Source organism: Natrix helvetica (genome assembly GCF_964273705.1).
Source record: "Natrix helvetica genome assembly, chromosome: Z".
NCBI lineage: Eukaryota > Metazoa > Chordata > Lepidosauria > Squamata > Natricidae > Natrix > Natrix helvetica.
In genome coordinates, this window is record NC_138554.1 from 114925981 (window position 1) to 114951535 (window position 25555).

General features: G+C 38.8%; 1 protein-coding gene across 5 annotated transcripts; it reads left to right on the forward strand.

Moving 5' to 3' along the window:
* The first annotated feature begins 1415 nt into the window (after positions 1-1415).
* Positions 1416-25164, forward strand: TRDMT1 (tRNA aspartic acid methyltransferase 1). 5 transcript variants are annotated; one of them, XM_081932325.1, is made up of 12 exons: positions 1438-1509; positions 8316-8611; positions 8756-8865; positions 10693-10769; positions 11605-11676; positions 13686-13751; positions 14510-14579; positions 16041-16124; positions 17775-18133; positions 20325-20382; positions 22074-22203; positions 24718-25164. In XM_081932325.1, the coding sequence occupies exons 4-12, from the start codon at positions 10732-10734 to the stop codon at positions 24828-24830; spliced, it is 990 nt and encodes a 329-aa protein (XP_081788451.1). In that variant the 5' UTR covers positions 1438-1509; positions 8316-8611; positions 8756-8865; positions 10693-10731; the 3' UTR covers positions 24831-25164. The 5 variants fall into 5 exon arrangements, with proteins under 5 accessions (XP_081788450.1, XP_081788448.1, XP_081788451.1 ...); XM_081932324.1 differs by lacking the exon at positions 8316-8611 and having other exon boundaries at positions 1416-1535; XM_081932322.1 differs by lacking the exon at positions 8316-8611 and having other exon boundaries at positions 1417-1509.
* Positions 25165-25555: the final 391 nt, after the last annotated feature.

Genomic DNA, 25555 nt, shown 5'->3' on the forward strand with positions numbered 1-25555 from the left:
ACAATCTTGCTATTCAGCTTATCCTTGTCTTTCCTTTCTTTTTCTAGCTTCAATCATGCTGACCATAATCAATTTTCCAGTCCATCAAATGCTTATAGCACATGTCCAAAATATGTGAGTTTCTGCTTGCTAATTATTGCCTGAAGAAAGCAACTGTCTTTATTTGGTTCCGGACTGATTGCTTGATTTCTGGATAGTCCAATGTCCAAATTCATACTTCAATTGTACCTCTTACTCATTCTCAATTTCTAGCTTTTATGATGATACACCAGTATTTGAAAATCCTTTGACTTGCTGTTTTAATCTTTGTTATTGTTGAAATGTCTTATCCTTCATGATTTTATTGAGGTTTGCTGTTGTCTTCATTGATACATTTAATCTAATATTTACTTCTCCATCTATCATCCTTCTTTAACAGTCTTTGAACCCTTCTAAGTATTCTTTTATTTTGTCTAATGAAGAGGTGTCATTCACACATTTCAATTTGTTAGTATATCACTCTTAACTATCATCCCACTCCATCCTGCTGCTCTCATATTTGTGCATAAGTTAAACAGAGATAAGCATAATATCTATTCGCTATTTTTTCTCTTCTTCAGTTTTCTTAATTTAACTCTATCTGATACCAGTAAGTTATGATCTGTTCCACAGGTAGTTCTTGAGTTATGGCCACAATTGGGACCAAAAGTTCCATCACTAATGGTGCAGTCATAAAGTGTAACATAATATGATTATATTGCTTAGCAATAGCAATCCTGCTATATTTGCTTTTTTTTGAGGTGGGGAGGAGGAAACTTTCACTTGTTATGAATGACACTGAGAACAGGGCACATTTCTTTTCTGCTTTTTTCAGAAAGAGGCTGTAGTGTAGGCGATCTACATGCACTCCAGTTAATGCTTGGAGCAGACAGCTCTTATCCCTTTTTCAGTTGTCCTTGTCCATTGCTCAACTTTTTTTTTTTCTTGGCACACCAAATACTGGTTCATCCAATCATAAAAGATCTGCTTCTTTTTAGTTTTCCCCAGCCTTATCCAGGGATTTCTCTGCATCTAACTAAAGGCAAATGAACTTTTCCATAATGAGATATTCTTCCAAAAAAAAAAAAAACACCCCACCTTGGAAATCTTAACTCCTCAGTTTTTCAGAAGTGGGATCCTAATTGGCCCGAAAGGAGAGCTTTCCCGACTGGTTGCGTTTTATTAAAGAAATGCAGGAACGGAGTTGGGAAGGCAGCGAATCCTAAATGATGTAAACCGAAGCGCCGGCCAACCTTTCAACCGCCTGCAGGGATTCTCAAGTCGCCAACGCTCTTCTTACCTAGTGAGATGAAGCTCTCTCGGAGAGACCGAATAGGAACGAAAAAGCAGCGGAACAAAAGGTAGTTTACCCCGCGCGGCCGACCGGATGCAGTTCGGAGTTGCTTCTGCTGAAAGTGAGGATCATGGAGCCGCGGCTGCGAGTGTTGGAGTTATACAGCGGGGTCGGAGGGATGCACTATGCGTTGAAGGGTAGGTTTATCGTCCGATCTGCACAGGTATTCGGGTCCCGCCTCCTAGGCATGCTTTTCATGGCTTGGCTTCCTGATGGCAAGGACTCCTGCAGTTGCAATCTAAACTATAGGAACCAGTGCATTGCAGAAAATGAATCTTATGCTTAATGCAGAGGGTCATGGACGTTTAAATGATTAGCCCTTCACGACCAATCGGTTTTATTCTCCGAAAAGGTAATTCCAGCTGTTGCTTTGTCTGCAAATTTCTGACTTTTTGAGTTCCTGTCTCTTCAAATCAAGTGTGGTTTCTGGCAACTGCCTGGGACAGGTGCCTGCAGTTTTCTTGATAGAAGTTAGAGGGCTTTGCCCTCTGATTCACGTGGAGGAACAGCTTCAGGCAGCTCAGGTCCTGAAGGACTCCAAAGTGGCCACTCCTCTCATCTGGCTACAGCATGCTCTCTGGGGAATTCCTTTTAAAAGTGCTGAGACTAAGAAAAAAATATTCTGGGTCTCCCTGGCCAGCCCTTGTTTTGACTGCTAGAGAGTGTCACTTGACAGCTACATTTTTCTTTTAGGCTTCAAAAAAGAATGCGAAGAATGATCTTACGGAATGCAAATAGTATGCCAAATAATTGGAGGGAATAAATCAACAATTGCCATCACTTTTAGGTAGGATCCCTGTTTTATACACTGCAATACAATAGCAGAGTTGGAAGGGATCTTGGAGGTCTTCTAGTCCAACCCCCTGCCTAGGCAAGAAACCCTATACTGTTTCAGACAAATGGCTATCCAACATCTTCTTAAAGACTTCCAGTGTTGGGGCATTCACAACCTCTGAAGGCAAGCTGTTTCACTGATTAATTGTCAGGACATTTCTCTTCAGTTCTAAGTTGCTTCTCTCCTTGATTAGTTTCCACCCATTGCTTCTTGTTCTACCCTTAGGTGCCTTGGAAAATAGTTTGACTCCTTCTTCTTTGTGGCAACCCCTGAGATATTGGAACACTGCTATCATGTCTCCCCTAGTCCTTCTTTCTATTAAACTAGACATACCCAGTTCCTGCAACCGTTCTTCATATGTTTTAGTCTCAAGTCCCCTAATCATCTTCGTTGCTCTTCTCTGCACTCTTTCTAGAGTCTCCACATCTTTTCTACATTGTGGCGACCAAAACTGAATGCAGTATTCCAATTATCTCTTGAACAGTCTGCTGCCATCCTCACCAGACCTGGAACCAAGTGCTTTTTAGGAAGCTTGGGAATAAGGGCAGGAATCCCCCTTATGAGGAATGATGAAGGACCTATGTTTGCAGTGAGGGTGGAGGGAGCAACAAGAATGAAGGTAGGCCAGAGATTATCATGGTGGGAGGCAATGAGGCATCTACCAGGAATTGTTGAGACAGCATAGAACAGTGATGATGAAACTTTTTGGCACTGAGTTCTGAAAAGGGGACCCATATGTGCTCGTCTGGGATGCTATCCGGAAGAGGAGCTGCCCAGGAGGCATGTGCATGCTGGAAAATGCACTTCTGACACCGCACATGCTAGGCGATATGACTCCACATGCCACTTCAGGCAAGCGTGCCATAGGTTCGCCATCATGGGCATAGAAGGGGAAAAAAAGTTTCCTTCCTTATCCTATGGAAATAACAAGAGCAGCAATTAGGAATTCCTGTCCTGTGTAAGGACAGTTACTTTCACAGCTTTGTTTCAATGTGTGACTTCTGTTTGGGTGGCAGCTTTAGAGTGGGAGGAAAACCTACAGCCAAGTGGGTTGGCAGGCTCTCTTTCCTGAGAATTTAGTCTGCAAAACTCTCAGGAACTTTAATTTTTTGAAAACATTTTCATGTTTTGTTTTCTGGGCTCATTTTAGGAATGCAAGAAATTGCCTTTCAAGTAGTCACTAAGTTGGTCTAATCCAGTGGTGGGCAACCTTTTTTTTCAACTGAGCCAAATCTCGCCAAAACCACGATTGAAATTTATTTTGAGAGCCACATTTTTAAAACCGAAAATACATAGGATGGTACACTGTTTTTAGTTTCAATAAGTTTTTATTGAGAATATTCTGCATGCAAGTATCCACATAGCTCGGGAGGATACAAATAACACAACTAATAAAGCAAAAACTTTAGAACGATATTATTTATCGATAACGTTAAATTCCATAAAATTTGCCTTACAGTGTAGAGAAAATTACATCCTGACAATGACTGACAAAGTCACAACCACTAATGTGAACATTGGCCTTGCATTTCCTTGGATAGTTTGAGTAAGTCAGGTTTGTATGTTGTTGTTTTTAATTTCATCTCTCTCTCTCCCACTTTCTTTCTTTTTTTCTTTTTCTTTCTCTCTCTCTCTCTGGCTCTTTGTCTCTCCCTCCCTCCCTCCCTCTCTGTCTCCCTCTGTCATTTTCTCTGGGTGTCTATCTGTCTGTCTCTCTCTCTCTGTATCTCTGTCTCTCTCTCCTCCTTCCCCCATCTCTGTCACTCTGTGTGTGTGTCTGTCTGTCTGTCTCTCACTCACTCTGTGTGTGTGTGTGTGTGTCTGTCTCTGTCTCTCCCTCTGTCTCCCTCCCCTCCCTTCCTCTCTCTCTGTCACTCTGTGTATGTGGGTGTGTCTGTCTCTCACTCATTCACTTAATCACTCACTCTGTGTGTGTCTCTCTCTCTGTCTGTCTATCTTTCTCTCCCTCCCTCCCCCTCTCTGTCTCTGTGTGTGTGTGTGTGTGTGTGTGTCAGTCTCTCTCTGATTCCCTCCCTCACTCCTTCTCTCTGTTCCTCTCTCTGTCTGTCTGTCTCACTCACTCACACACACACACACTGTGGTCACCTTGTTGAGTATTCCAATCACATTTGAAACACTCAACAACTGGCCTGCATTTATGGTATTTTGCAGCATTCTGCAGTCAAAATTGGTCCTATGACTGCAGAATGCTTCAAAATACCATAAATGCAGGCCAGTTGTGTTTCAAATGTGATTGGAACACTCAACAAGGTGACCACAGTGTGTGTGTATGTGTGTGAGTGAGTGAGACAGACAGACAGACAGAGAGAGGAACAGAGAGAGGGAGTGAGAGAGGGAATCAGAGAGAGACTGACAGAGTCTGACAGAATCAGAGAAGTACTTTTAACTACCTGGCAGCGGCGTTTTGCCTTGGGGGGCTCCTCAGAACATCCCAAGACTTCGGAGGGAAGCTTACAGCCTGGAGCAGGAGCAAAGCCCCTTTCCCAACTGGCCCTTCCTCCCTCGGAACACTTCGGAGGGAAGCTTCTGCAAAAGCCCGGGCGAGTGACAACAAGTTCCCGCCGTTACGAAGTCTCAGAGGCTGTAATTTTCTGAGCTGTGCGCGCGCGCCTGTTTTCCACGGCGTAGAGCAGCGGCGAGATTCTGCGCGGCGAGCGATGATTCCGGGGGCCATCCGGGAAGATGAGGAACGCGAGGGGGGACCCTGCCCCCCCCCCACTGATGGCCTCCGGAATCATTGCTCGCCGCTGCTCCACGCCGTGGAAAACATAGGCGCAATTGCAGAGGCTAGCTGCAGAGTCCTGACTTTTGGGGCGGCCGCCCGAGAGGAGGGAGGGGAGCAGGCGCCCGGCACACAGAAGAGCCACATTAAAGGGTGTAAAGAGCCACATGTGGCTTGCGAGCTGCGGCTTGCCGACCACTGGTCTAGTCTATTTTCTATTTTGGCAGCTGGGAGCAGCCATTGAGTTTCTGAGAGAGGTAACCATCTGCTTCTTGTCCTGTTACAGAACATCACTTGGGGAAACTTAAATGGTTCTTCATGCAAAGCATGATAGCAGATCTATCTATCTGGATCTCAGTTCTTATTCTCTAGCACAGACTTCCCAAGTCTGGTAGCTCTCTGAACTGTCATGCCTGCAATTCTTTTAAATTTTTCACCTATTTTAAAAAGATGCATTAATACAAGATCTGAATGCCCTTTTGCTATTAAGTGTTGATAATGTATTCCTATTTGTTACAACTTAAGTGATTATTGCAATATTTAATACACCAAAAGTGAACTGGAATTCTCTTTATATTTATTTTGATATAGATTAAACTAGGTGAATTAATTTGTTTGCATGTTGAGAAATTATGTAATCTCTGTAATCATCAAATGTCCATCTGGATCTTTTGTGCTTGGTGTGGTTGTATATTTATACAAAAAACAAAAAAGAACTCAAATATTTATACTTTTAGTGTGCAAAAAAGTCTGTTAAAAAGTATGGGTTGATAAGAAAGTTTTTAATTTAAACCATTTTCCTTATATTTAATAGAATGCAAGCTGTATTAAAGAAATATGCAGATGTATTATTACAATAACAGATTAATTGAATCTGAGCAGATCTATACCTTTAATATACATTAGCTTCTCTTACACACACACACAAACACACACACACACACACACACACACACACTGTACATCCACACACATTGGACTTTAGCTCAATTTATCAAAAGGTTATAAGTTGCAAAACCAGAGAATTATGTCATAAAATAATTAACCTGATTATAAAATCTGTAGATCAACTTTTTTTATATCACACTCTCATCTTCTCCATCCATCCTTCTCTCTACTCTGGTTTCATAGTGCTGTTAACTGATCTGTTAATCGTTGTTTTTTCTCTTAACCTTCAAATACATATACCAAAAAATGGCCATAACATATCCCACATATACATATTGAGGCACTATTGGCAAATTCATGGCATATTACATTTAACTATCTGGATAGACCAATAAACTAAAGAAAGACTGTGCATTATCATTTAGTCAAGAATAGTCAACTTGATGTACTCTAGATATTTTGTAGGTATAGTAGTCTATAGGAATTTAGTCTATACCAACAAGAATATTCTAGTGCATGCATTTTAGTGTACTATATGAATTCAAAGTAAGTCATAATGTGTTTTGTTGAGTAAATTTAGTCATTGTTGTATAATTTATATGGTATGAATCCAGAAAATTATGACTTATTTAATAAAACATAGTTAACCAAATGACTGAGCATGATGCTTCAATCATGCTGTGTTGTAGGCTTAATTTGTTTGATCAGCTGAAGCTGTTTTGTTACCCACACTAGTGTTAACTGGTTGGCACACTGACATTGGTTATCCCTTAAACAAAGCACTCTACAGTCAAAGAATATCTAGTTGAATTCGGATAACCTCAAATTTTAAACAAGGTTAGACCTTACTAGTTCTCCTGGTGGGAGGCCACCAGGAGAACTCAAAGCTGGGAATTAGACTAGGAAGCTACAAAGATATCCTGGAAAAGGTGCCAAATCTTGTATATAATGTTGCCTCAAAAACTTCATGGATATGTTGGTAAAATCACCTAAAGTCAATCTTGGTACAAAAGGAATTTTACCTTAATACAAATAGGAAGTATGATTACTGTCATCTGTCTACAAAGTAAAATGTACTTATTTTAAAACTGTTTTATTTCTGGTAAAGTATATACAGCATGGAGAAACTATACAAAATTTCATGAATCTGCATAACTTCATATGTTTAATGTTTTTCCTCTACTTTTTAAGCTTAATTATGAATAGATATGATGACTCTATAAGCACAGGCCAAATAACCATTACTTATTTCCAAATAAAAAATATTAAGTTTATTTGGGCACCTGGGTCTGATCCTGCTTTGGAGGAAGCATTAAACATATGTATATATACACTGGATCACATATCTAAAGGAGCCTTGATGTTTACTTTGGGGGTGCTGTTTACTATGCTTCCGCCCTCTCTTGATGGTAACTGCTGGAGATGATGCAGGTAACACCACCAGGCAGAAGATAGACTGAAATACAATATCTTCCACCATGCTGAAGGGCTGGTAGGCCTTCATCTATACCATACCTTGCATCAATTCTGATTCTCACCCTGCAACTTGCATCTGATACTAGGTCACACTCTGCTTGGGAATAGATGTCTTATTGCTATTAGAACCACAAATGACTAACATTGAAAAGCTAAAGCAGATGTTTAATTCCCCAAACAACCCAAAGTTTCCCCCTGCAAGAGACTGCAGGGCTGAAGAATAGTCACATTTAACTTCCTTTGGGTCCAAGACTGGAGGTAAATCTGAAGTTTCCTCTAGACCAGTACACCTCCTGTGGACTCAGATTCAAAGGGTAGAGTCAACTGGGTTGCTGCCAGTTCGGCCCAGATCAGCTGAACTGGTAGTAGCGGCGGCAGGAGGCTCCAACTACCCACCCGGACACTTCTGTGCATGTGCATCCGAACCAGTAGTTAATAAATTGGCAACCCACCTCTGGTTAGGGTGATATTCTTGTCTGACATTCAGTTCCTGGGCTGCTGTCAGGGAGACTATAATCCTCTGAACTGTGACAAGAACCATGATGAGAACTTATCCATCCCCAGTCAGATGACCCAAGATATAAAAATGATCCCTCCTCTTGAAAAATCATCCTTTTGTCACTTGATCAGTAGCCCTTGGCTTGACCTTCCTTCTGACCAGTTCCTACAATTGGTGCACATAGGGAATATACTACATATGGCTAGCTAAGATGTTGGAGCTGGCAGGAAACCTGGGTGACCATAAGTCTGTCACTTCCTCTCAGTCTTAGGAAGGAGGAATGGCAAATTACTTCTGAAAATGATTACCTAGAATTATCAAAGGACATACCCAAATAGCCTCCAAGAATCAGACATAACTGAACAGGCAAAAAGGGGATAATAGTTTTGGCCTGACTCTAAGGGAAAGACATTATCATTTTATGTTCTAAAGTGGTTGTATTGAAAAGGAGAAATATGAATGTGTTTTTCTCTTTGCCTTCTGCCCATTATACTTCATTAAGGCTAAAACACAAATGCCCAAAGAAGCATTCTTGAATTAAAACAGGATGAGGAGTTTGGAGGGAAGCAGAAGCAGTCAGTCAGAACAATGATCTCCCATTCCAACCTCACGGACTCTTTGGAACCAATTGGTAAACAGAAACAAATTCCATGGAGAACCACTGGCTTCAAAAGAATAAGGGCTTCAATCTGCAATTGTTTCCATGACCTTGAAAACCTTGAAGCTCAAGTTGGGCAGTTGATTGAAGAGAATGAAAAGACATTGGTTAAGGTTTTCAGTAGTTGCAAAATAAATAAGGTATGACTGTTTCCTTTTCTAGAATAGCTTTACTGAGATATAAATTACACAGTTACACTTAGAGAAACAAACATGTTTGTTTGTTTAAATCACTGTTCGACAACTGATGCCTCTTATTCTGTTTGTCCTTCCCCGGAATTTTAGCAAGTGGAATACCTGCAGAAGTAGTGGCAGCGGTTGATGTGAATACGGTGGCCAATGAAGTTTATGCACACAATTTTTCTACCACACCACTGTGGCCAAAAACGATTGAGGTAAGTGAAATAATTGTTTGAAATCCTTATACATTTATCTGTTTACATGTTGGAGAAGCACTATTGTCTGGTACCATACTAAATAAGAAACTAATTTGCTCCCCCCACACACAAATTTTGTATTTTATTTCTCTTGCTTTGTAAAAGAGGGTGAAGAAGATTCACCCAATTAAAGCAAATGGCTAGTTTTACAGAGCAAACTCTGCTAAAATGTGATTTGCTTGTTGATGGCTTAACACAGGTTCTCGCACTCTGGGTTGCAACCTCCTGGGCACCAGGAACAATTTAGTAGGGGTGGGAGGGTCACAGTTTTTCTTTAAACCTGATCAAGGCAACAAGTTTGCTCTGGATTTTGAAATTTTGAAACGACGACATTTGAGAATGTCTGCAGTTTAAAGATTTATAACTAAAAATAAGTATTCTATCCTTTGTTTTGTTCATGAGGACAAATTCAGTTATTATTTAGGAGAACCTCCAAGTTTGGCTCAATGTACTGAACAAAACTAATTATGAATTATAGCCTAGCACCGTGATGGCGAACCTATGGCACGCGTGGCACAAGTGGCACGTGGAGCCATTTGTCAGGGCACGCGAGGCGCTGCCCTGTCAGCTGGCCAGCGTGCATGCGCGCGCTGGCCAGCTGAGTTCACCTTTTTAAAAGCTATTTTTCGCCTTCCCCAGGCTCCAGAGGCATTATAGGAGCCTGGGGAGGGCAAAAAGAGCCCCCCCGCCCCCCCGGAGGCTTCAGGGACCGTCCCTGAAGCCTTCGGAACGCTTAAAACCACCCTCCGAGCAAACCGGACTTCCGGGTTGCTCGGAGGGTGGTTTTAAGCGCTCCGAAGGCTTCAGGGACCGTCCGAGGCTTCCCTGATGCCTTCGGAGCGCTTAAAACGACCCTCCGGTTTGCTCTGAGGGTCGTTTTAAGCGTTCCAAAGGCTTCAGGGAAGCCTCTGGACAGTCCCTGTAGCCTCCGGAGGGCCTTCGGGCGGTCGGGGGAGGCTCTTTTCGCCCTCCTCAGGCTCCTATAAAGCCCCTGGAGCCTGGGGAGGGCAAAAAAAAATGTAAAAATGGGGGGGTCGCGCGTTTTGCACGCATGCTCACTGGGGTGGTCGCGCGTTACATTATGGGTGCGGCACGCCCGCACTCAACCCCCCTGCGCTCCCCCCACTTGTGGCACGCAAGCCAAAAAAGGTTCACCATCACTGGCCTAGCACATCACAGGACCCTAGCCAGTTTGGGCTCACTCCAGGAAGCCTGATTAAGCACCCCAAAACATATTGTAGGAATTGATAATGCAACACCCCTAAAAGGTTCCACAGGTGGGAATGATTCATTTAGGCAAGCTGTTAAGACATTCAGAAATTACAGATAAGAATTTATTGAAAAGGGCCACGTCAATGCATTTTGGCAATTACAGTGATTCAGGAACAAGCCTATTTATTGAAACACAGTTCAGGCTCATATATGTTTCTTTCTCATTCTTTGCCTTGCCTCTTCTTTTGAATGATTAATCAACCACTCATGTTTTTGTACCAATATACTGAAAATATAACACCTTAAAATATAATAAAAGAAAAGGCAACATAATAGATAAAATAAAAACAATGAGCAAGAAAAGTCCCTAAAGCACTTTGTGTAAGTACAAAAGGCCAAGGAACAAGGGGGAAGATGGTGACTCAAGTATAAGTTCTTAAAGTTTGCCTTGCAGCTTATCATAAGCAGCAAGAAGAGAAGACATTGAAATAGTCCCATTTCCTTCTCCCTCTGCAAGCCTAAGAGTATACTGCATATAATGGGAAATGTTTCATTAGCCTCTTATTTCTTTAGGGAATAACACTGAAAGAATTCAACAGCTTATCTTTTGATATGATTTTGATGAGTCCTCCTTGTCAGCCCTTTACAAGGTATTTGCCATTATTTTCTTTTGGGATGTTTTTTCAATGTACACTGAGGCAGAGTCCTAAGCCAAATACTGACCCAAAGCTAGTTTCGGTGTCTGTCTCTTGATCTCTCCTCTCCTAGTGTAGCACCTTAACCACTACTCTAAACTTGGCTCTTTTATTCTAGTTATGTTAAACTCACAGATTGGTGTTCTGGTTAATGAAAAAAAAATCTGCCAGCTAAAAGACAAAAGTGAAATGACTATTTTACAGTAAAATTATTTTTATGTAACATATTTGTATTTAATGGAACAACATGATATCCTTCATTTCATATGAGCTGTGATGGTGCAGTGGTTAGAGTACAGTACTTCAGGTTACTTCTGCTGACTGCCAGCTGCCTGCAATTTGGTAGTTCAAATTTCACTAGGCTCAAGGTTGATACAGCCTTTCATCCTTCAGAGGTCGGTAAAATGAGGACCCAGATTGTTGGGGCAATATGCTGAACCACTTAGAGAGGACTGTAAAGCACTATATAAGTCTAAGTGCTAGGTTCCATGCTGCATGGGTCTTCATTTCCACTCATTAAAGTCTTTTGTATTGATCTGTGAAAGAGCATTAGTGTTTCCGCTCTCACACTACTGAACTAATTCTATTCAACAATTATCACAATTTGAGCTAAAGACTCTCAGCATGGCTCAGCATATGCAATTGGACATCCAAATTTTGATTCAGCTCAAATAGTTGATGTTAAGAAAATACTATTTTTAGAGGCAGAAGTATGAGTTCTTTCCATTTTGTGCACAGAAGTTAAACTTACTGGCTTTTTAAATTTCACATCTTTACTTCTTACTTACAGAATTGGTCGACAAGGTGATATTTCTGACCCTAGGAGCAAAAGTTTTCTCTATATTTTAGATATTCTTCCAAAGTAAGTATTCAGGGTAACTGTTCTTTAATATTACTGGTTAAGATTCCTGATGCCATTATGTCTAGATTTTAAAGCCTATTTCACTTTTCATGAGTTGTAGTTTTGTACAATTTTATGGATCATAGATAGTTCATAGTTATAGAGTTGCCTAAGGAAACATGTTAAAAAGAATATAAAATTAGTATTTTCTGATAAAATATTGAACATGAGAAATGAACACATAAAATCATGTTTTAGGAACTACAGTTTTGTGCTGAGCCTGTATAGGTGCAGCCTTTGTCTCTTCCTCTCTTCTTCTTTGAAAATAGCATATGGCATATTAATTTGAGTTGATTTACCAATACAGTATTTGATTCTATTTATCTGGTGGTTTTTAGTATCTATGAGCAGAATTGATACAGATTGGAAAGAGTTGTTTCTATCATAGTCTACTGTATTTCTATTATACATATTCAATATATTGTTACAGTAAATTATCAAATATAGCATATTGGTAGTTAGATCTTGATAACATCTCATATATAATATGTTTGATAGCCAGCATGATATATACATAATGTTGGATTGTCCTAGGTTCTATCCAGTGATGGAAAATCTATGACACATACATGTGTCATGCCATGTAATTTGTGATATGCCTCGAAGCCAGACTAGAATATGGTGTATTGTTGCACAATCTTTGGACCCTCTGGAAGTTGTGTGAGACAACCTTGTTCTTGTATAGCCTAAGGAGCCTCTGAAAATGATGAAAGAGCATTCTTGCATGTTTTTCAGAGCCTCCAAAAGCTATGTGAGAGCATGACCCTCTAGCACAATTTCCAGAAGATCCAGAGACCACCCCACATTCTCATGTGGCTTTGGCAGTCTCTAAAAAGTGGGAGAAGGTCTTGTGCGATTGGGGGACTCCAGAGATTCTTGGGTGATTTTTGGAGACTCCAGACTTAAGAATGTAGTATGTTCTCACATGATCTCTGAATTCTCTGGAAGTTATGTGACAGGGTTCTGCCCTCACATGTCCTCTAGATTAGAGCATCTAAAATGCACATGAGTACAGGACATGCTTTTCCACTTTGGGGGTTTCAAGAATATGGAAGAGCATTTTCCAAAGTTTTTAGAGCTAGTGCAACCCAAAACTGGTTGGATAGGTTGTTTTTTTTCCTGAGAGACAAATTGAAAAATATTTACATTTATCCATTTGTTTGTTTCTTTGTTTATTTAATGTGTCATCCATTTCACTAGTCAAAGTGACTTTGTTATGAATTGTTTCTCTCTCGCTCCTCTCTTCGTGTGCATGGCACACTAGCAGAGTCAAGTTAATCATTTTCTGAATTTTTGACACACCGACCCCAAAAATTTTGCCATCACTGAGAATCTAGTTTGATCCAAGTTCCCAGAGACTCATGGGTGATTTAGATCCAGTCATGTTTGCCCACTCTAAACTAACTCTCAGAGTGTTTGATTAATCCCGACTATATTTCCCTGCTTTCAAGAAAATCACTTCATTGAAAGTGTTTTTTTATTATTTAAAAAATATCTAACATTGTCATATTTTTATTCTACAAATGAAATGTCTATGTTAAAACACTTCACATGCTGACTAATTATATGTTCCTTTTTTACAAACTCAGATGTATGATTAAGGAAGTAACAAAATAACTTTTTTTTGTTTTTCTATGCTTGGAACAGTCTAGCTTGAATGCACTGTGTTATCTGTAATTTTTAAAAATGCATTTAATCTTTCTTGGCCATATGTCTCAGTGAAACAGCAGTTTCAGTCTTAAGCTGCTAAATTCTGAGACTTGGCCTTACGTAATTCTTGTCTCCAACTGAGATAAAAGTTAATACATTTCTGATTGATTTATTTAGCCTGTTGCCAATAATTTCTGTTTTTTTAAAATTGAAATAATGAGATGCAATCTGAGGGTAGGATGAAAAGTAATTAAGCTTAATGTTTATTTTGATCCAATTGTTCATACTTATAACTAAAGTTTAAACAAATTGTTTTTCAGGCTTACAAGGCTGCCAAAATATTTACTTTTAGAAAATGTCAAAGGTTTTGAAACATCCTTTGCCAGGTATATTGGAATTAAACATTAATGCCAATTTTTGCTTTGTTGGCAAAAGAGTAAGGAACTAATAAAATTATACAATGGGTATTTTCAGACTGGAAAAAATGTAACATTGCCAATACTTGGAACATGGAGATTAGCTCATAATACCTTATTGTATTGAAAATAATAATAAAAATTCCTAATTCATATAACTGAAGTTGCAAGATTAAACTGTTTTTAATTGATATGTAATGATAGTAAGGCTATATTTATCTATTATATTTTTAGAATTAATATTTTTATTGGAAAATTTGAGAGCATCCTAGTTTTTTATTTTAATACTAGTTACTTAAGAAGGCAAGAGATCTTGTGTTTAAACTGAAATGTTAACTTCTGCTTAGCAGTGAGGAAAAACTGCAGGGATTCCATCCATTGCTTTCATTTTCTACAAATATTGTAGAAGGTGCTTCTTTAGTATCAAATGTACTTCTTCATTTCAGGATAAATACGATGGGCAACTAATTTTCATGAAACATTTCCCAGCCCAAATAACTAAACTGAATTCACATTGCATGTTTTTCTTTAATTTAGTACTATTAGGATCTCAGTCATTGCAGTTCATACCTGTTTTATGAACTAAGATGACTATCTTATTGTAATGGCATTAATTTATAGTATCTGAATCCAATCATTATGACAATAGTAAAAATATATTTAGACAACTTTGGATATTCATTCATAACAGTGGAATTCATGGTTTTGTTTTATTTTCATATTGCCAGGGATGAACTTATACGAACACTAAAAAAATGTGGATTTACATATCAAGAATTTCTGTTGTCTCCAACTTGTGTGAGTAATGGTATTGTTAAAATTAGTTCAGTTCAAACTTTTCCTGTAGATTCACTTACTTTTGAGAGATGCTGATCGTTATATACTGTTTCTCAGACCAAAATTATTCCTACCAGTTTGTTCCTGGATTCACTATTCATTATTCCATCAAAATTGAATTTTGCCTCCTTTCTCATAGTGATGTTGATACAGAAACATTTCTAAAAGAGCAACAGAGGCAAATGTCTGAATTTTTTCTCATTGACTATACTGATAAAAAATCGAAATATAAAATATAACACCACCAAATTATACATACTTGATTGTTATATTTGAGGTGAGGATATTGGGAATCAGGAAATATAATGATGGAGGGATTTGATATTGTCCCCATTTCAATTAGAGAGGCAGTTTGTTGTCAACAGATTAAGATAACAGAATCCAGTTGTGTTTATATAATGAAATGCACTTGCATGTCAGACTAAAATACTTTGCTATTTTGAGAGGGAGATTTGTGTGTGAGAGAAAGATAAATAGAAAGGAGCAGGGGAGGCAGGATGGACCAGGAGAAAAGAATCCATCCAATTTGTGGTGAGCAAAGAAAGGGATAATTGAGTTAAGGAAAATCAAAAAACCTTGAAAATAACAGTCTTGTAAAGAGATTTGGACTTCATGCATAAACATGAAACTGTCCTTTCATATGCAGGCACATATTCACCACATATTCCCAAGCAAAGCAGGAAAGTTTTGCTTTTTTTTTACTTATTGTGATGCAAATTACTGCTTCTCTGTTGTGATTGCTGAAAATGCAGCCTTCTTTGGAGTCCCTGGAAAGAGAGGGAAGTCTTTACTTCTTCCCTTCCAGTCACCTTGTTCCTGAATGGTGTTTTTCTTCACTGCTAACAGTCAAAGGGAGAAATAAACCAGGGATTTTCAAGCAGAAAAGAGGGCATCAAGGCCACAGGATTGCCTGTGTTGTTTTTGTTTTAAATTTAATCTGAAATATATTTCACAACTGTCAACATAGTGATTGGTGTGATGAACTTCCACAGTGGAATATTATGCTAGTTCCACCGTTATGTTATTATAAGGCCTGAAATTTTCAGAACTCAACCATTGTTCTGAACATCAAGGGTATCAAACTTGCGCCGTCATGTTGTCATCATGTAAAGGGATGGTATTCACTTACCTTCCCTACCAGTTCACAAATGTGAGCGTGTGCACCCAGCCTTCCGTGCATGAGCTTTTGGCTAAAAAGGGGCCTAAATGGGATTCCATTTAGAGCCGCCCACGATTTCCACTACCAGTTCAGGCAAACTGGTCCGAACAGGAAGAATACTGCCTTTGATCATGTGACGTATTGTGACTTTCCTCCCTTTGCTAAAACTGAGGTGGGCATGGCCAGCTCATGTCATATCAGCCCTGCAAACCGGGAGTTTGACCCCCCTGATCAAAACCATTGAGATTGTTATTTACTTACAGATTGGGATTCCAAACTCAAGATTGCGGTACTTCCTGATTGCAAGACTCCATTCAGAACCCTTTTCTTTTCTAGCACCTGGGGAGGTGAGACTACCTTTTCATTGTTAATCACAAAAGCTACTGGTTGCAGTAATCTCAAAATTACAGTCATCTGTGAATGGAAATTTTAAAATATATTGTTGAAATGTGCTAAACTGTTTAAAGAAATGAGAGAACATTTCATATTGAAGGCGAATAATATCAGCCTGCTTTAATATGATACCTATCAAAAAAAGGATTATAGTCAAGCACGGTGCTTTTCAGTTATGTTGGAACTGCAATTTCCAGAAGTCTCTGCTAGAAGAAATGATTAAAGAGAACAGCATGCTAGTTTGAGGTTCACAATGGTTTTTTTTCCTGTTCATTTGTGTTGTATTAAATTGCTATTTCATTTTACATGAATACATGGATTGTTCTTTCTATAGGAATCTCCTGTTAGAAGGCATTTGGAAGGATTTTTTTTTCCAGAAAAGAACTTGAAACTGCTCTAATGGAGCAACCAAACTTAGTTGTTTAGGGCATATTGAAACATTGTGCAAAGTGATCCAATTTTGGAAGAAAGAAAGCTGGAAGAATACCCATGCAGTACATTGAGAAATGGGTACTTGAGGACAAAGAGTTTCTCTATAATTACTGGATTTTATTATTAGACTCTAAATACTAGAAGTCTGCACTATCATATGTAATACCATATGTAAATATTTTGAATGAAATTTGTACATCATGTGTGTACAAACAGCATTTGAAATAAATACCTGAAACACTAATAAGAAACTAAGACAATGTCATGGCTGATTCATGTTGTCAGGGAACAAAGACAATTTAAGATTTCTAAACAATTTACCAATTCAGGTGATTAATCAATATCAGATTAGGCATCCTTTACCTCAGGGGTGACAAAGTCAAGGCCTAGGGGCTGGATCAAGCCCACGGGGTACTTAGATCTGGTCCATGGGGCCACCCTGGAAACAGTGAAAGACCAACCCCCGTGCTTCTGTCAGTGAGGACAGAACTTTGGATGCATCCCTCCCAAGCTGTGTTTTTACTGGCAGAGGGTTGTAGGAGGCTGCGGCAGCTGAAAATGGAGGTCGGGAACCCGTTTTTGCTGGCAGAGCATTTGGGCCATCACAGAGGCCCCTGACATGAATGACGTTGAGGTGGTCACACCCACCCGGCCCCCGAGGTCAAACACAACTCTGATGCAGCCATTAAAGAAATAGAGTTTGACACTCCTGCTTTACCTGATGATCATCTTCACTGTTAGATTTCATATACTGCTTGCCCAAAAAAGTGTTTGCTAATATACCTGGGTGGCACCAGATGATTTATAAAATAAAATTTAATTATTTTGAAAATATTTTATAGTTGATAATCTTAGAAAAGGATCTTATTCAATAACCTTATACATGGTGACTGATTTAATATATGACACTGAAGTGCATTTCATTTGTATTTTTGAATAAAGTACAGTTTGCTAAGTTCACACATTGCTCTAAGCAGCCTGACTTGCCGGTGTAGTGCTTGGTGCATAAAATGCAGTAAACTCCAAACCATACAAATCACATGATAGTTTAGTGCAGTGCATGAACCTGATCTGCATATGTTGTCATCTTTGCTAAAATAAAATTGGAAATTTCCTTTGAATGTTTGTGAATATAATACTTTATAATTAGCTGTATATTTTTCCTCAAACAGATTTTGACTGATTTCCCAAGCCAGGAAACAGGAAGTTCAAAGACATGTAAGGTTGCTGCATCTGTGACAGAAGGTGATTCTCAAGGACTTATGAAAGACCCCAGTTCTTGTCATGATGCTAATGACAAGCAGTGCCTAGAGAAGGGGCAGATTCTGTATAAACTTGAAACAGAGTCAGAATTGGAAAGAAAACAGCAGCGGGACAACAATCTGTCTTTACAGATGCTCAAAAGTTTTCTCCAAGATGACAGAGAAGAACTGAGTCAGTACTTCTTACCATTGAAGTCCTTGCTACGTTATGCTCTCCTTTTAGATATTGTCAGACCCACTTGCAGAAGATCTACATGTTTCACAAAAGGGTAAGATCCTCATTGTTGGTGAACCTTTTCAGCACCGAGTGCTGAAATGGGAGTGTGCTTGCGCATGCACGTGTGCGCAGGCCAGAAACTGGAAGAGCAGCCACTCGGTGCGCATGCACGCACCGGGAAAATAATCTTCCTGTTTCCAGCGCATGCATGTGCACTGGCCACCTGTTTTTCTGGTTTCTGCCCTGCAAGCGCACACAAAAACCAGCTAGCCAGTGCGCATGCCGGAAACCAGAAGATTATCTTCCTGGTGTGCTACTCTGCTGGTTTCCAGCGCTCCCACATGCGTGAAGAGCAGCTGGCCAGCACTCCAGAACCCGGAAGAGCAACGGGTGATGGCTCGCATACCCAGAGAGATGGCTCTGTGTGCCACTTCCGGCATGCATGCCATAGGTTTGCCATCACGGCTCTGAATTAAGCTGTTAATTCATTTGGTGTAGTTTTCATAATAAAAATTTATCTTTGCATCGTCTTTTTTAAAAATTTACCGTAGTCAATAAGCCAAAGCATAGTTCTCCTAAATTCATTTATCCCAATCATTTAAAAGACATGCCGAGAAGAAGAAAATTCTCAGAGGAGATTGACATATTTGATGATCTTTCCAAAGAATCATCTATGTCGCATAAAGGCAAATCCCTGTTAGTAGCTATTGGCAAAGATATCTGTTGTTTCATTTCACGTAGTGTTTCAGGACAATGAAGTAAGGGTGGAGAACTGAATCAGGAAAGGGTGGGAAACCAGAATTAGATTCTGTCCACTCACATTCTCCAGATGCCCAGAAGAAGACCAGACAGTATCGTGGTAGAGGAATCCCTCTCCGAAAGACAACTCCTTGCTGCTCTCTTTGGCATCCATTTCTCCACAGAGAGCAGGAGGGAACTACCTTCTAGTGGAACTATTGCATGTAGTTTAAAGGCTGTTCAGCCTTGGAGATTTACCAATGAATTTTGTGAAATGGTTTGCAGGGGTTTGCAACTAATAAACAATTGAGCAAAAGAGATGTGCTTCATTACCATCAAGCAACTTTTCATTACTACGCCAAATACACAGGATGACTTTGGTTCCTTTTTGTTTTTTGAAATAATATTACTTCTGTATACAAGTCAGTCTTGTAATATCGTGCATCTTACCTGCAGTTTCTGCCCCCAGAAAGTGCAGTGCAGTGGAGAGATGCAGCCTCTATTATTTAGAGGTCCAACTCCTTTTTTCCTCTTTTCTGTTCACCCTGTTACTGTATAGAACAGTAATTTAAACTTGCCCAGATTTCTTTGTCTCCTTTACTGGAATCAGTGTTTATCTCTAGCTACAGTTCATCTCTCTCTCTCTCCCATGTCAGCTTTTGTTTTTTGTGAGGGTATGTTTAGTCATGTTTGCTTGATAACTGTTTCTCAGGTTCTGCTTGTCCTGTAATTAACAATAAATAACAGTCTGCAAGAAACTGCTGCATAAACGTGTTTATACAAAAAACCCACAGTGGTTCCAGAAAAAGGGTGCCATTATTTTTAATGCTTCTGTCTCAAATATCAGTGAGCCCAGCATTGTATACACTAGTGTTGTGTATATCTGGAAAATGATTTGCAAGAAGTGTTTTGGCTTTGCAAGAGCACATCATGATTCCGCTGTTCATTAAAGCAGTCTTCATTGTTTTCATGCTTCGACAGCTTACCAAAATGTACCACTTCTTGAAGAGTCACAATAACCTTTGAGTCACTCCTTCAAAGAAAGCATGACTGTTTTAATGTGCAATACGTTTGTGGTCCTGAAAGGTTCAAATCACTTCTTCCACATTATTTTCAAAGTAGGTATAACCATGGGATGTATAATTGAAAAAAAAAAACTGTGGGCAGATTTACAGGCTGAGTAATTTGTATGGATGCAGTTGAAAACAATGAATCCACTATGCATATGATGCACACATATTTCATTTGCAGTTGATCAATATTAAATCATGTTGATGCAGGAAAAAATATTGACAAAGGACTTGAGCCCTCTCTAGTAGCCACATGTATAGAGCATTTGATTTTATTTATGACCAAACTGGTTGAACTTGCATTCCCTGGACTACTTTTATTAAATTGGTGTTCAGTTAGATCCTTTTATAAGCCATTTGCAAACACAACCTCTTTACTCATTAATGGTGCAAATCTCACGAGGATTGTAATGTATTGATTTGATTGATTTGAAGGTATGGACACTATGTAGAAGGAACTGGTTCCGTCTTACAGATGGCAGAGGATATTCAGGTACAGTGGAACCCTTTATATATTCATGGTTTAATTTTATGGTGCAGAGTCTTGGCTTTAGTTAATTAAAAAAAAAGAGATAGAAGTAACGTTACAAGCAAGAAAACCATACAGGTTGCCTGATGACCAAAGACTCAAACTTTGCTATGTTATTTGTTATTAATATATTTAATTATATATTAATATTCTATGGAATAATTATAGGTGGTTCAAATATTTTAAAACTATTCAGATTTCTGAAAAAGATATGTAGATAGTCGTCAGAACATAAACACTCATTTAGCAGCTGTTCAAATTTTTGATGGCACTGAACAAGGGTTTTTTTTTATGACTCGACTTCAGGGTTCTGGCTGTCACATGTTTGTCATGATCACATGATCTGTGCACTTCTGATTGCAACATTGAAGTGACGTCGGAGCAGAATATTAATTCACGTTAAAGAAGCAGTGCTAGCAACTTAGCTTGAAAAAGCTTTATTGCAGCACGAGCATAATATCCTCCCTTTGAGCAGAAAAATGAGATCCTCATTTAACACTCTACACAGTCCTAGCTTAATGTTGGCAGCTGGGCCTGCTGGAATTTCTGTCAGTTAGCAATGTACTCATGTGATATTGTGCCTTATATCTGTTGTTTAGAAATGGCAATACCAGTCCCAACTGATATTGTAACCTGAGGAATACCTGTAAAACTAGTATTGAATTTGAGTGTGAAGGAAAACCTATTAATAAAAATAGACTATACAAAGAAATATGTATTTGCAAAGTCTTTTTTAGTTTTTCAGATGTGCATGGGCAGTGATTTTGAAATATTATATTTTTATCTACTTTTTTTCTATACCACTCACTGGACTTTTCTGGAAGTTTTTATTCCTATGATTATCAATATAAATTATATCTTTTAAAGTTGATAGTACAGATTCCAGTGGTGGGTTCCTACCGGTTTGGACCAGTTCAGCTGAACCGGTAATGGTTTGGCGGCCTCAGTCGCTGGAACCAGCAGCGACCTAGGTCTGCCACGCCCCCAAAACAGGGGCACTTATGGCGCAGCCATCTTGTTTTTGGCTTCTGCTCATGTGCAGAACAATTTTTATTGCATTGCGCATGCACTTGCAGCGCCCACAGGAGCAAACCAGTAGTAGTTCCTGCCAGAACCCACCCTTGACCGATTCAATATGATACTATCTACAAAGCTAGTTTTCTTTTTTTAAGAAAAATATATTTCAAAATCAAAACTATGAAAACAGAACTGATAAAGAAAACTGCTCTTACATATTAACGTTATTCTCCCATATTTAAAAAAAAATGCAAAAATTGTTTTTTATTGGGCAGTTGGTTCTCAGGTCATTTGTCTTTGCTTTTGTCACATCCCAAAGTCATAGGGAACCAGGTCAGAGGACACCACAGAGAAATGAAATGGGCAAAGGACTACCAGGTCCCAGTTCCTCATGCTGTGTCTCTTGTGTGCATGCATCCTGATGTTATGGGAAGTGTTCGTGGTTTTAAGCTGCTTCCATCTGTCAAAAGTATCAGGTCCTTCAGATATTCCTGACCTAGACAGAGTGTTTCAGTCAGCTCTGCTAGGATTATGGAGCCTTGCAAATCATGATGATGGATGATGAAATAGTGGATGAAAATAAGAATATTATATTTTAGTCATACATCATGAACAGTTTGCCAAACTTTTTTCTACAGCTTGAATCCGTATTTAAATCCTTTGATGATTTGTCTGAAGATGAAAAGCTTAAGAATCTATCAATGCTTCAATTGCGGTATTTTACTCCACGAGAAATAGCAAATCTGCATGGATTTCCCCCTGAATTTGGTATGTGCTTGGTATTTCTTAAAAACAACTATAAGTAATATTTAGAAATGTGTACGCCCCAGAAGCTCAGTGAAGATGCTTACCATATATACTCACAGGGACGTGCGGTCAGGGGAGGCTGGGGAGGCAGAGCCGCACCGCTCTCATCATGAAAATTTTTTTAAAAAAGGGAAAAAGGAAAAGGCACTGAGGAGCCTTCTGCACACGTGGTCGGGAATGGGAGCGCTCCGTGGTCCCCTTCATGTTGACTCAGGAGTCAGGAAGAAGGGGAATGGGACCACGTGTGCAGGAGGCTCCTCTAGCCTCAGCCTCCCTCCTGCGCACGTCCCATTCCCCGCCTTCCTAAGTCAACATGAAGGGGACCACGGAGCGCGCTCCGCGGTCCCCTTCATGTTGACTTAGGAAGGTGGGGAATTGGACGTGCGCAGGAGGGAGGCTGACGTGGTCCCATTCCCCTCCTTCCTGAGTCAACATGAAGGGGACCACGGCTCACGCTGATGACGTCACCAGCCTCACCAGCCGTAAAGCTCACCGTACGTCACTGTATACTCATGTATAAATTAATCTGCATATAAGCCTACCTGTGAAATTTCAACCAGAATTCCAGGAAAAATGGGTTACTATAAATAAGCACATCTGCAAAATTACAACCAAGCAGGGAATAATTTTCCTTTGCTTCCATTCACAAACTAGTATTTCACATACCTCACATTCTCTTGTAGCAGTAGCAGAATTGTTTGTTTTTTCCATGCTACTCACAATTTTTAGCTTGAAAGTTGCAATATATGACGATCATTGGCAATTTCTAGACATTGCAATTTCCTACCTACTGGAAATGTGTACAGAAAAGTGAGAAACTTCAAACTTTTATGTCATCATTTAAAACTAGTGACTTTTTAAAAATAAATCCAAGTTCTGTTCTATGGAAAGATGAACCCTATGGAAAGTATGGGGATATTTTGGAATAAAAATTATTGGCTTATAGGCAAATATGTTGTATATGGTATTCTATAAATTCTTCAGTAGGCAAAACACTTCTTCAGCTTATTCTAAGTTGTTTGTCCTTATTAACTTTGAATATATGTAATAATATGACCACATATTTTAGATTCTGCATTTGTAGTACATTATAAAATGCACATGTTCTCTGTGTTTTTGTTGTTTTTCTATGTGAAAGAAGCACTAGAAGAGGCAGTCATACACTCTTCTAATTGTTTTATTTTCATTAATAAAATCAGTCTCTTAAGGCTGCTGAAATAACGTCGTTATACTCAATTACGATGTCCATGCATCTGTGGCTAGCTTTCAGAAAGATGACATCAGATTATTCAGAAAATGCTTCTACTGCTAATGTTTTTCCCCAAAGGCTAGCTTAGCCTTCTTCAACCTGGTGCACTTAAAATATGCATGGTTGCATGCAAGCAGAGCATTATACAGATAATGGTCAGATACATCAGGAAGGCATTAAATTGGATAATGGCTGGGTCAGAATAGAAATGAAGAGAGATGTTGACATACAGGCTTGAGACAGATTTTTCTCTTTTCCAAGTGACAGATTTTGTAGAGCATACCATTTAGTACTGAGGTCATGCTGGAATTCAATTTCTCCACAGTTCAGTGGACATGAATGTAACCAGGAGGAAAAACACTTTAAATGAGGGGAAAAAATCATTGCTTAATGGTAGTGAAAAGGCAAGAAAGACAAGATGTTCCCTAAAATAGCAAAGTTCTTAAAAGAACTGCACTTTACCATGCCAAAGAATAATGCTGAATGTTTAGTGGATTAAATATCATGAAATAATCATGCTTGGTCGGAGTAATCCATATTTCATGGTTCGAATGCTATTTGCGTTGACAGTTAAATACCAGGAATTATTTGTTTAAAAAAACACCAAACCCCAGGCATTTCTTTCAGTTGAAGGGTTCTTCCACATTTCTGATAATGTTGTAAGTATAGAGAATGCCAAAAAATATAATGTTTGCAGTACAGTTCTGTATCTATCTGAAAAGCTCAAGATATTTCCAACTGAAGCTCAATGCCTATATAAAAACAACAGTGCAGTTTTCTTGGCATCAGTACAAGAGTTTGTCTTTGCTTTCTTCTGTAAAAGTATTTGGATTGGTTGGTTGGTTGGTTGGTTGGTTGGTTGGTTGGTTTCTCAGTCTAGTATATAATCCTGGTGGTCTCCAATCAAAACCCTAAGCAGGCTAGCTCTCCTTAGTTTCCAAGCCAAGGTTTTGCTGTTTTCTGCTGAGACGACATATGTTAACTCAGAGGCAATTTATGTTGAGTTCAGTGATCTTTCTCTCAAGTCAAAGAGGACTGCAGTTCTGTACTCACTGGCCTTAGAATATGAGTTGTTGAGGTTAACTGTCTATTTATGATTAAGGCTTTATAGGATTCAGTGTCAAAATAATAGCAATAACTATTAATTGCCTTTGGAATTAAGAGATTTCATATTGCTGAAAAAATAATGTTTTCTCTCTTTTTTAAAAAAATAATTTTTGTTTTAGATTTTCCTGAAAACATTGCCATAAAACAGTGTTACCGTCTACTTGGAAACAGCCTCAGCGTATTTGTGGTTGCTAAATTAATCTCATTTCTCATTGACCCTATCAATAAGTGATGAATTGTTCAAGTGAACTTTCTGGTGACATTACACTATATGGATACATCCATACTAATATGGATTTCTTTCTTGGAAGAGGATTGAATCTGATTACTGTGGTAAATTTGTGTGGGTGCTCATCGTTGTTTATAAAATAAATAATTATCAAATGTGCATCTGTTTTACCATTTATGAAAATTGAGGGTCTTACTGAAAGTCCTGTGTTAGTATTTTAATTTATGAATACTGGATCCTGAATTTATGAAAAAATAGGAGTTTATATAAATCATTTTAAATCTTAAATCCAGCTCAGTAGTGTTTTTAAATAAAAAATGTAAAGGCAAATATTAAATTCCTTTTAATATCTTGAAAACAGCTCTTTTATTTTTAATATCATTTTATCACTGTTTCTCCCAAAGAAATACTAGAACTATAATTTCATGATAATTACTTGTCAGAAACCTCTACTTTATGTTGAATCCAAATGCCATTTTTTAAGTTTCCTCAGGGAAAAGAGTGATTGATAAAGATGCAACTCAACTTACGTTTTGTGGAGTAAATCTATGTATCATAAAATCTCTGCATGTCAAGTTCCCTAAGTTAAATTAATACCATCTGTAATTATAACAATAAAAATCAGGCTTTTAAATCTCAGGATTTATATTTAAAGTAAAGAACAAACATTTTCTGGACTCAACACAGATTTACTAGTAGATCCAGTGTTTCATTATTATCAATGTATG

Bases quoted from the DNA above. Each gene is read 5' to 3' on its own strand.
- TRDMT1 (XM_081932322.1), top strand. From the start codon at position 1,443: ATGGAGCCGCGGCTGCGAGTGTTGGAGTTATACAGCGGGGTCGGAGGG. The intron at 14,580-16,040 runs GTGAGTAATGGT...ATTTACTTACAG, and splicing joins TTCTGTTGTCTCCAACTTGT to ATTGGGATTCCAAACTCAAG. The intron at 18,134-20,324 runs GTAAGATCCTCA...ATTGATTTGAAG, and splicing joins TCTACATGTTTCACAAAAGG to GTATGGACACTATGTAGAAG.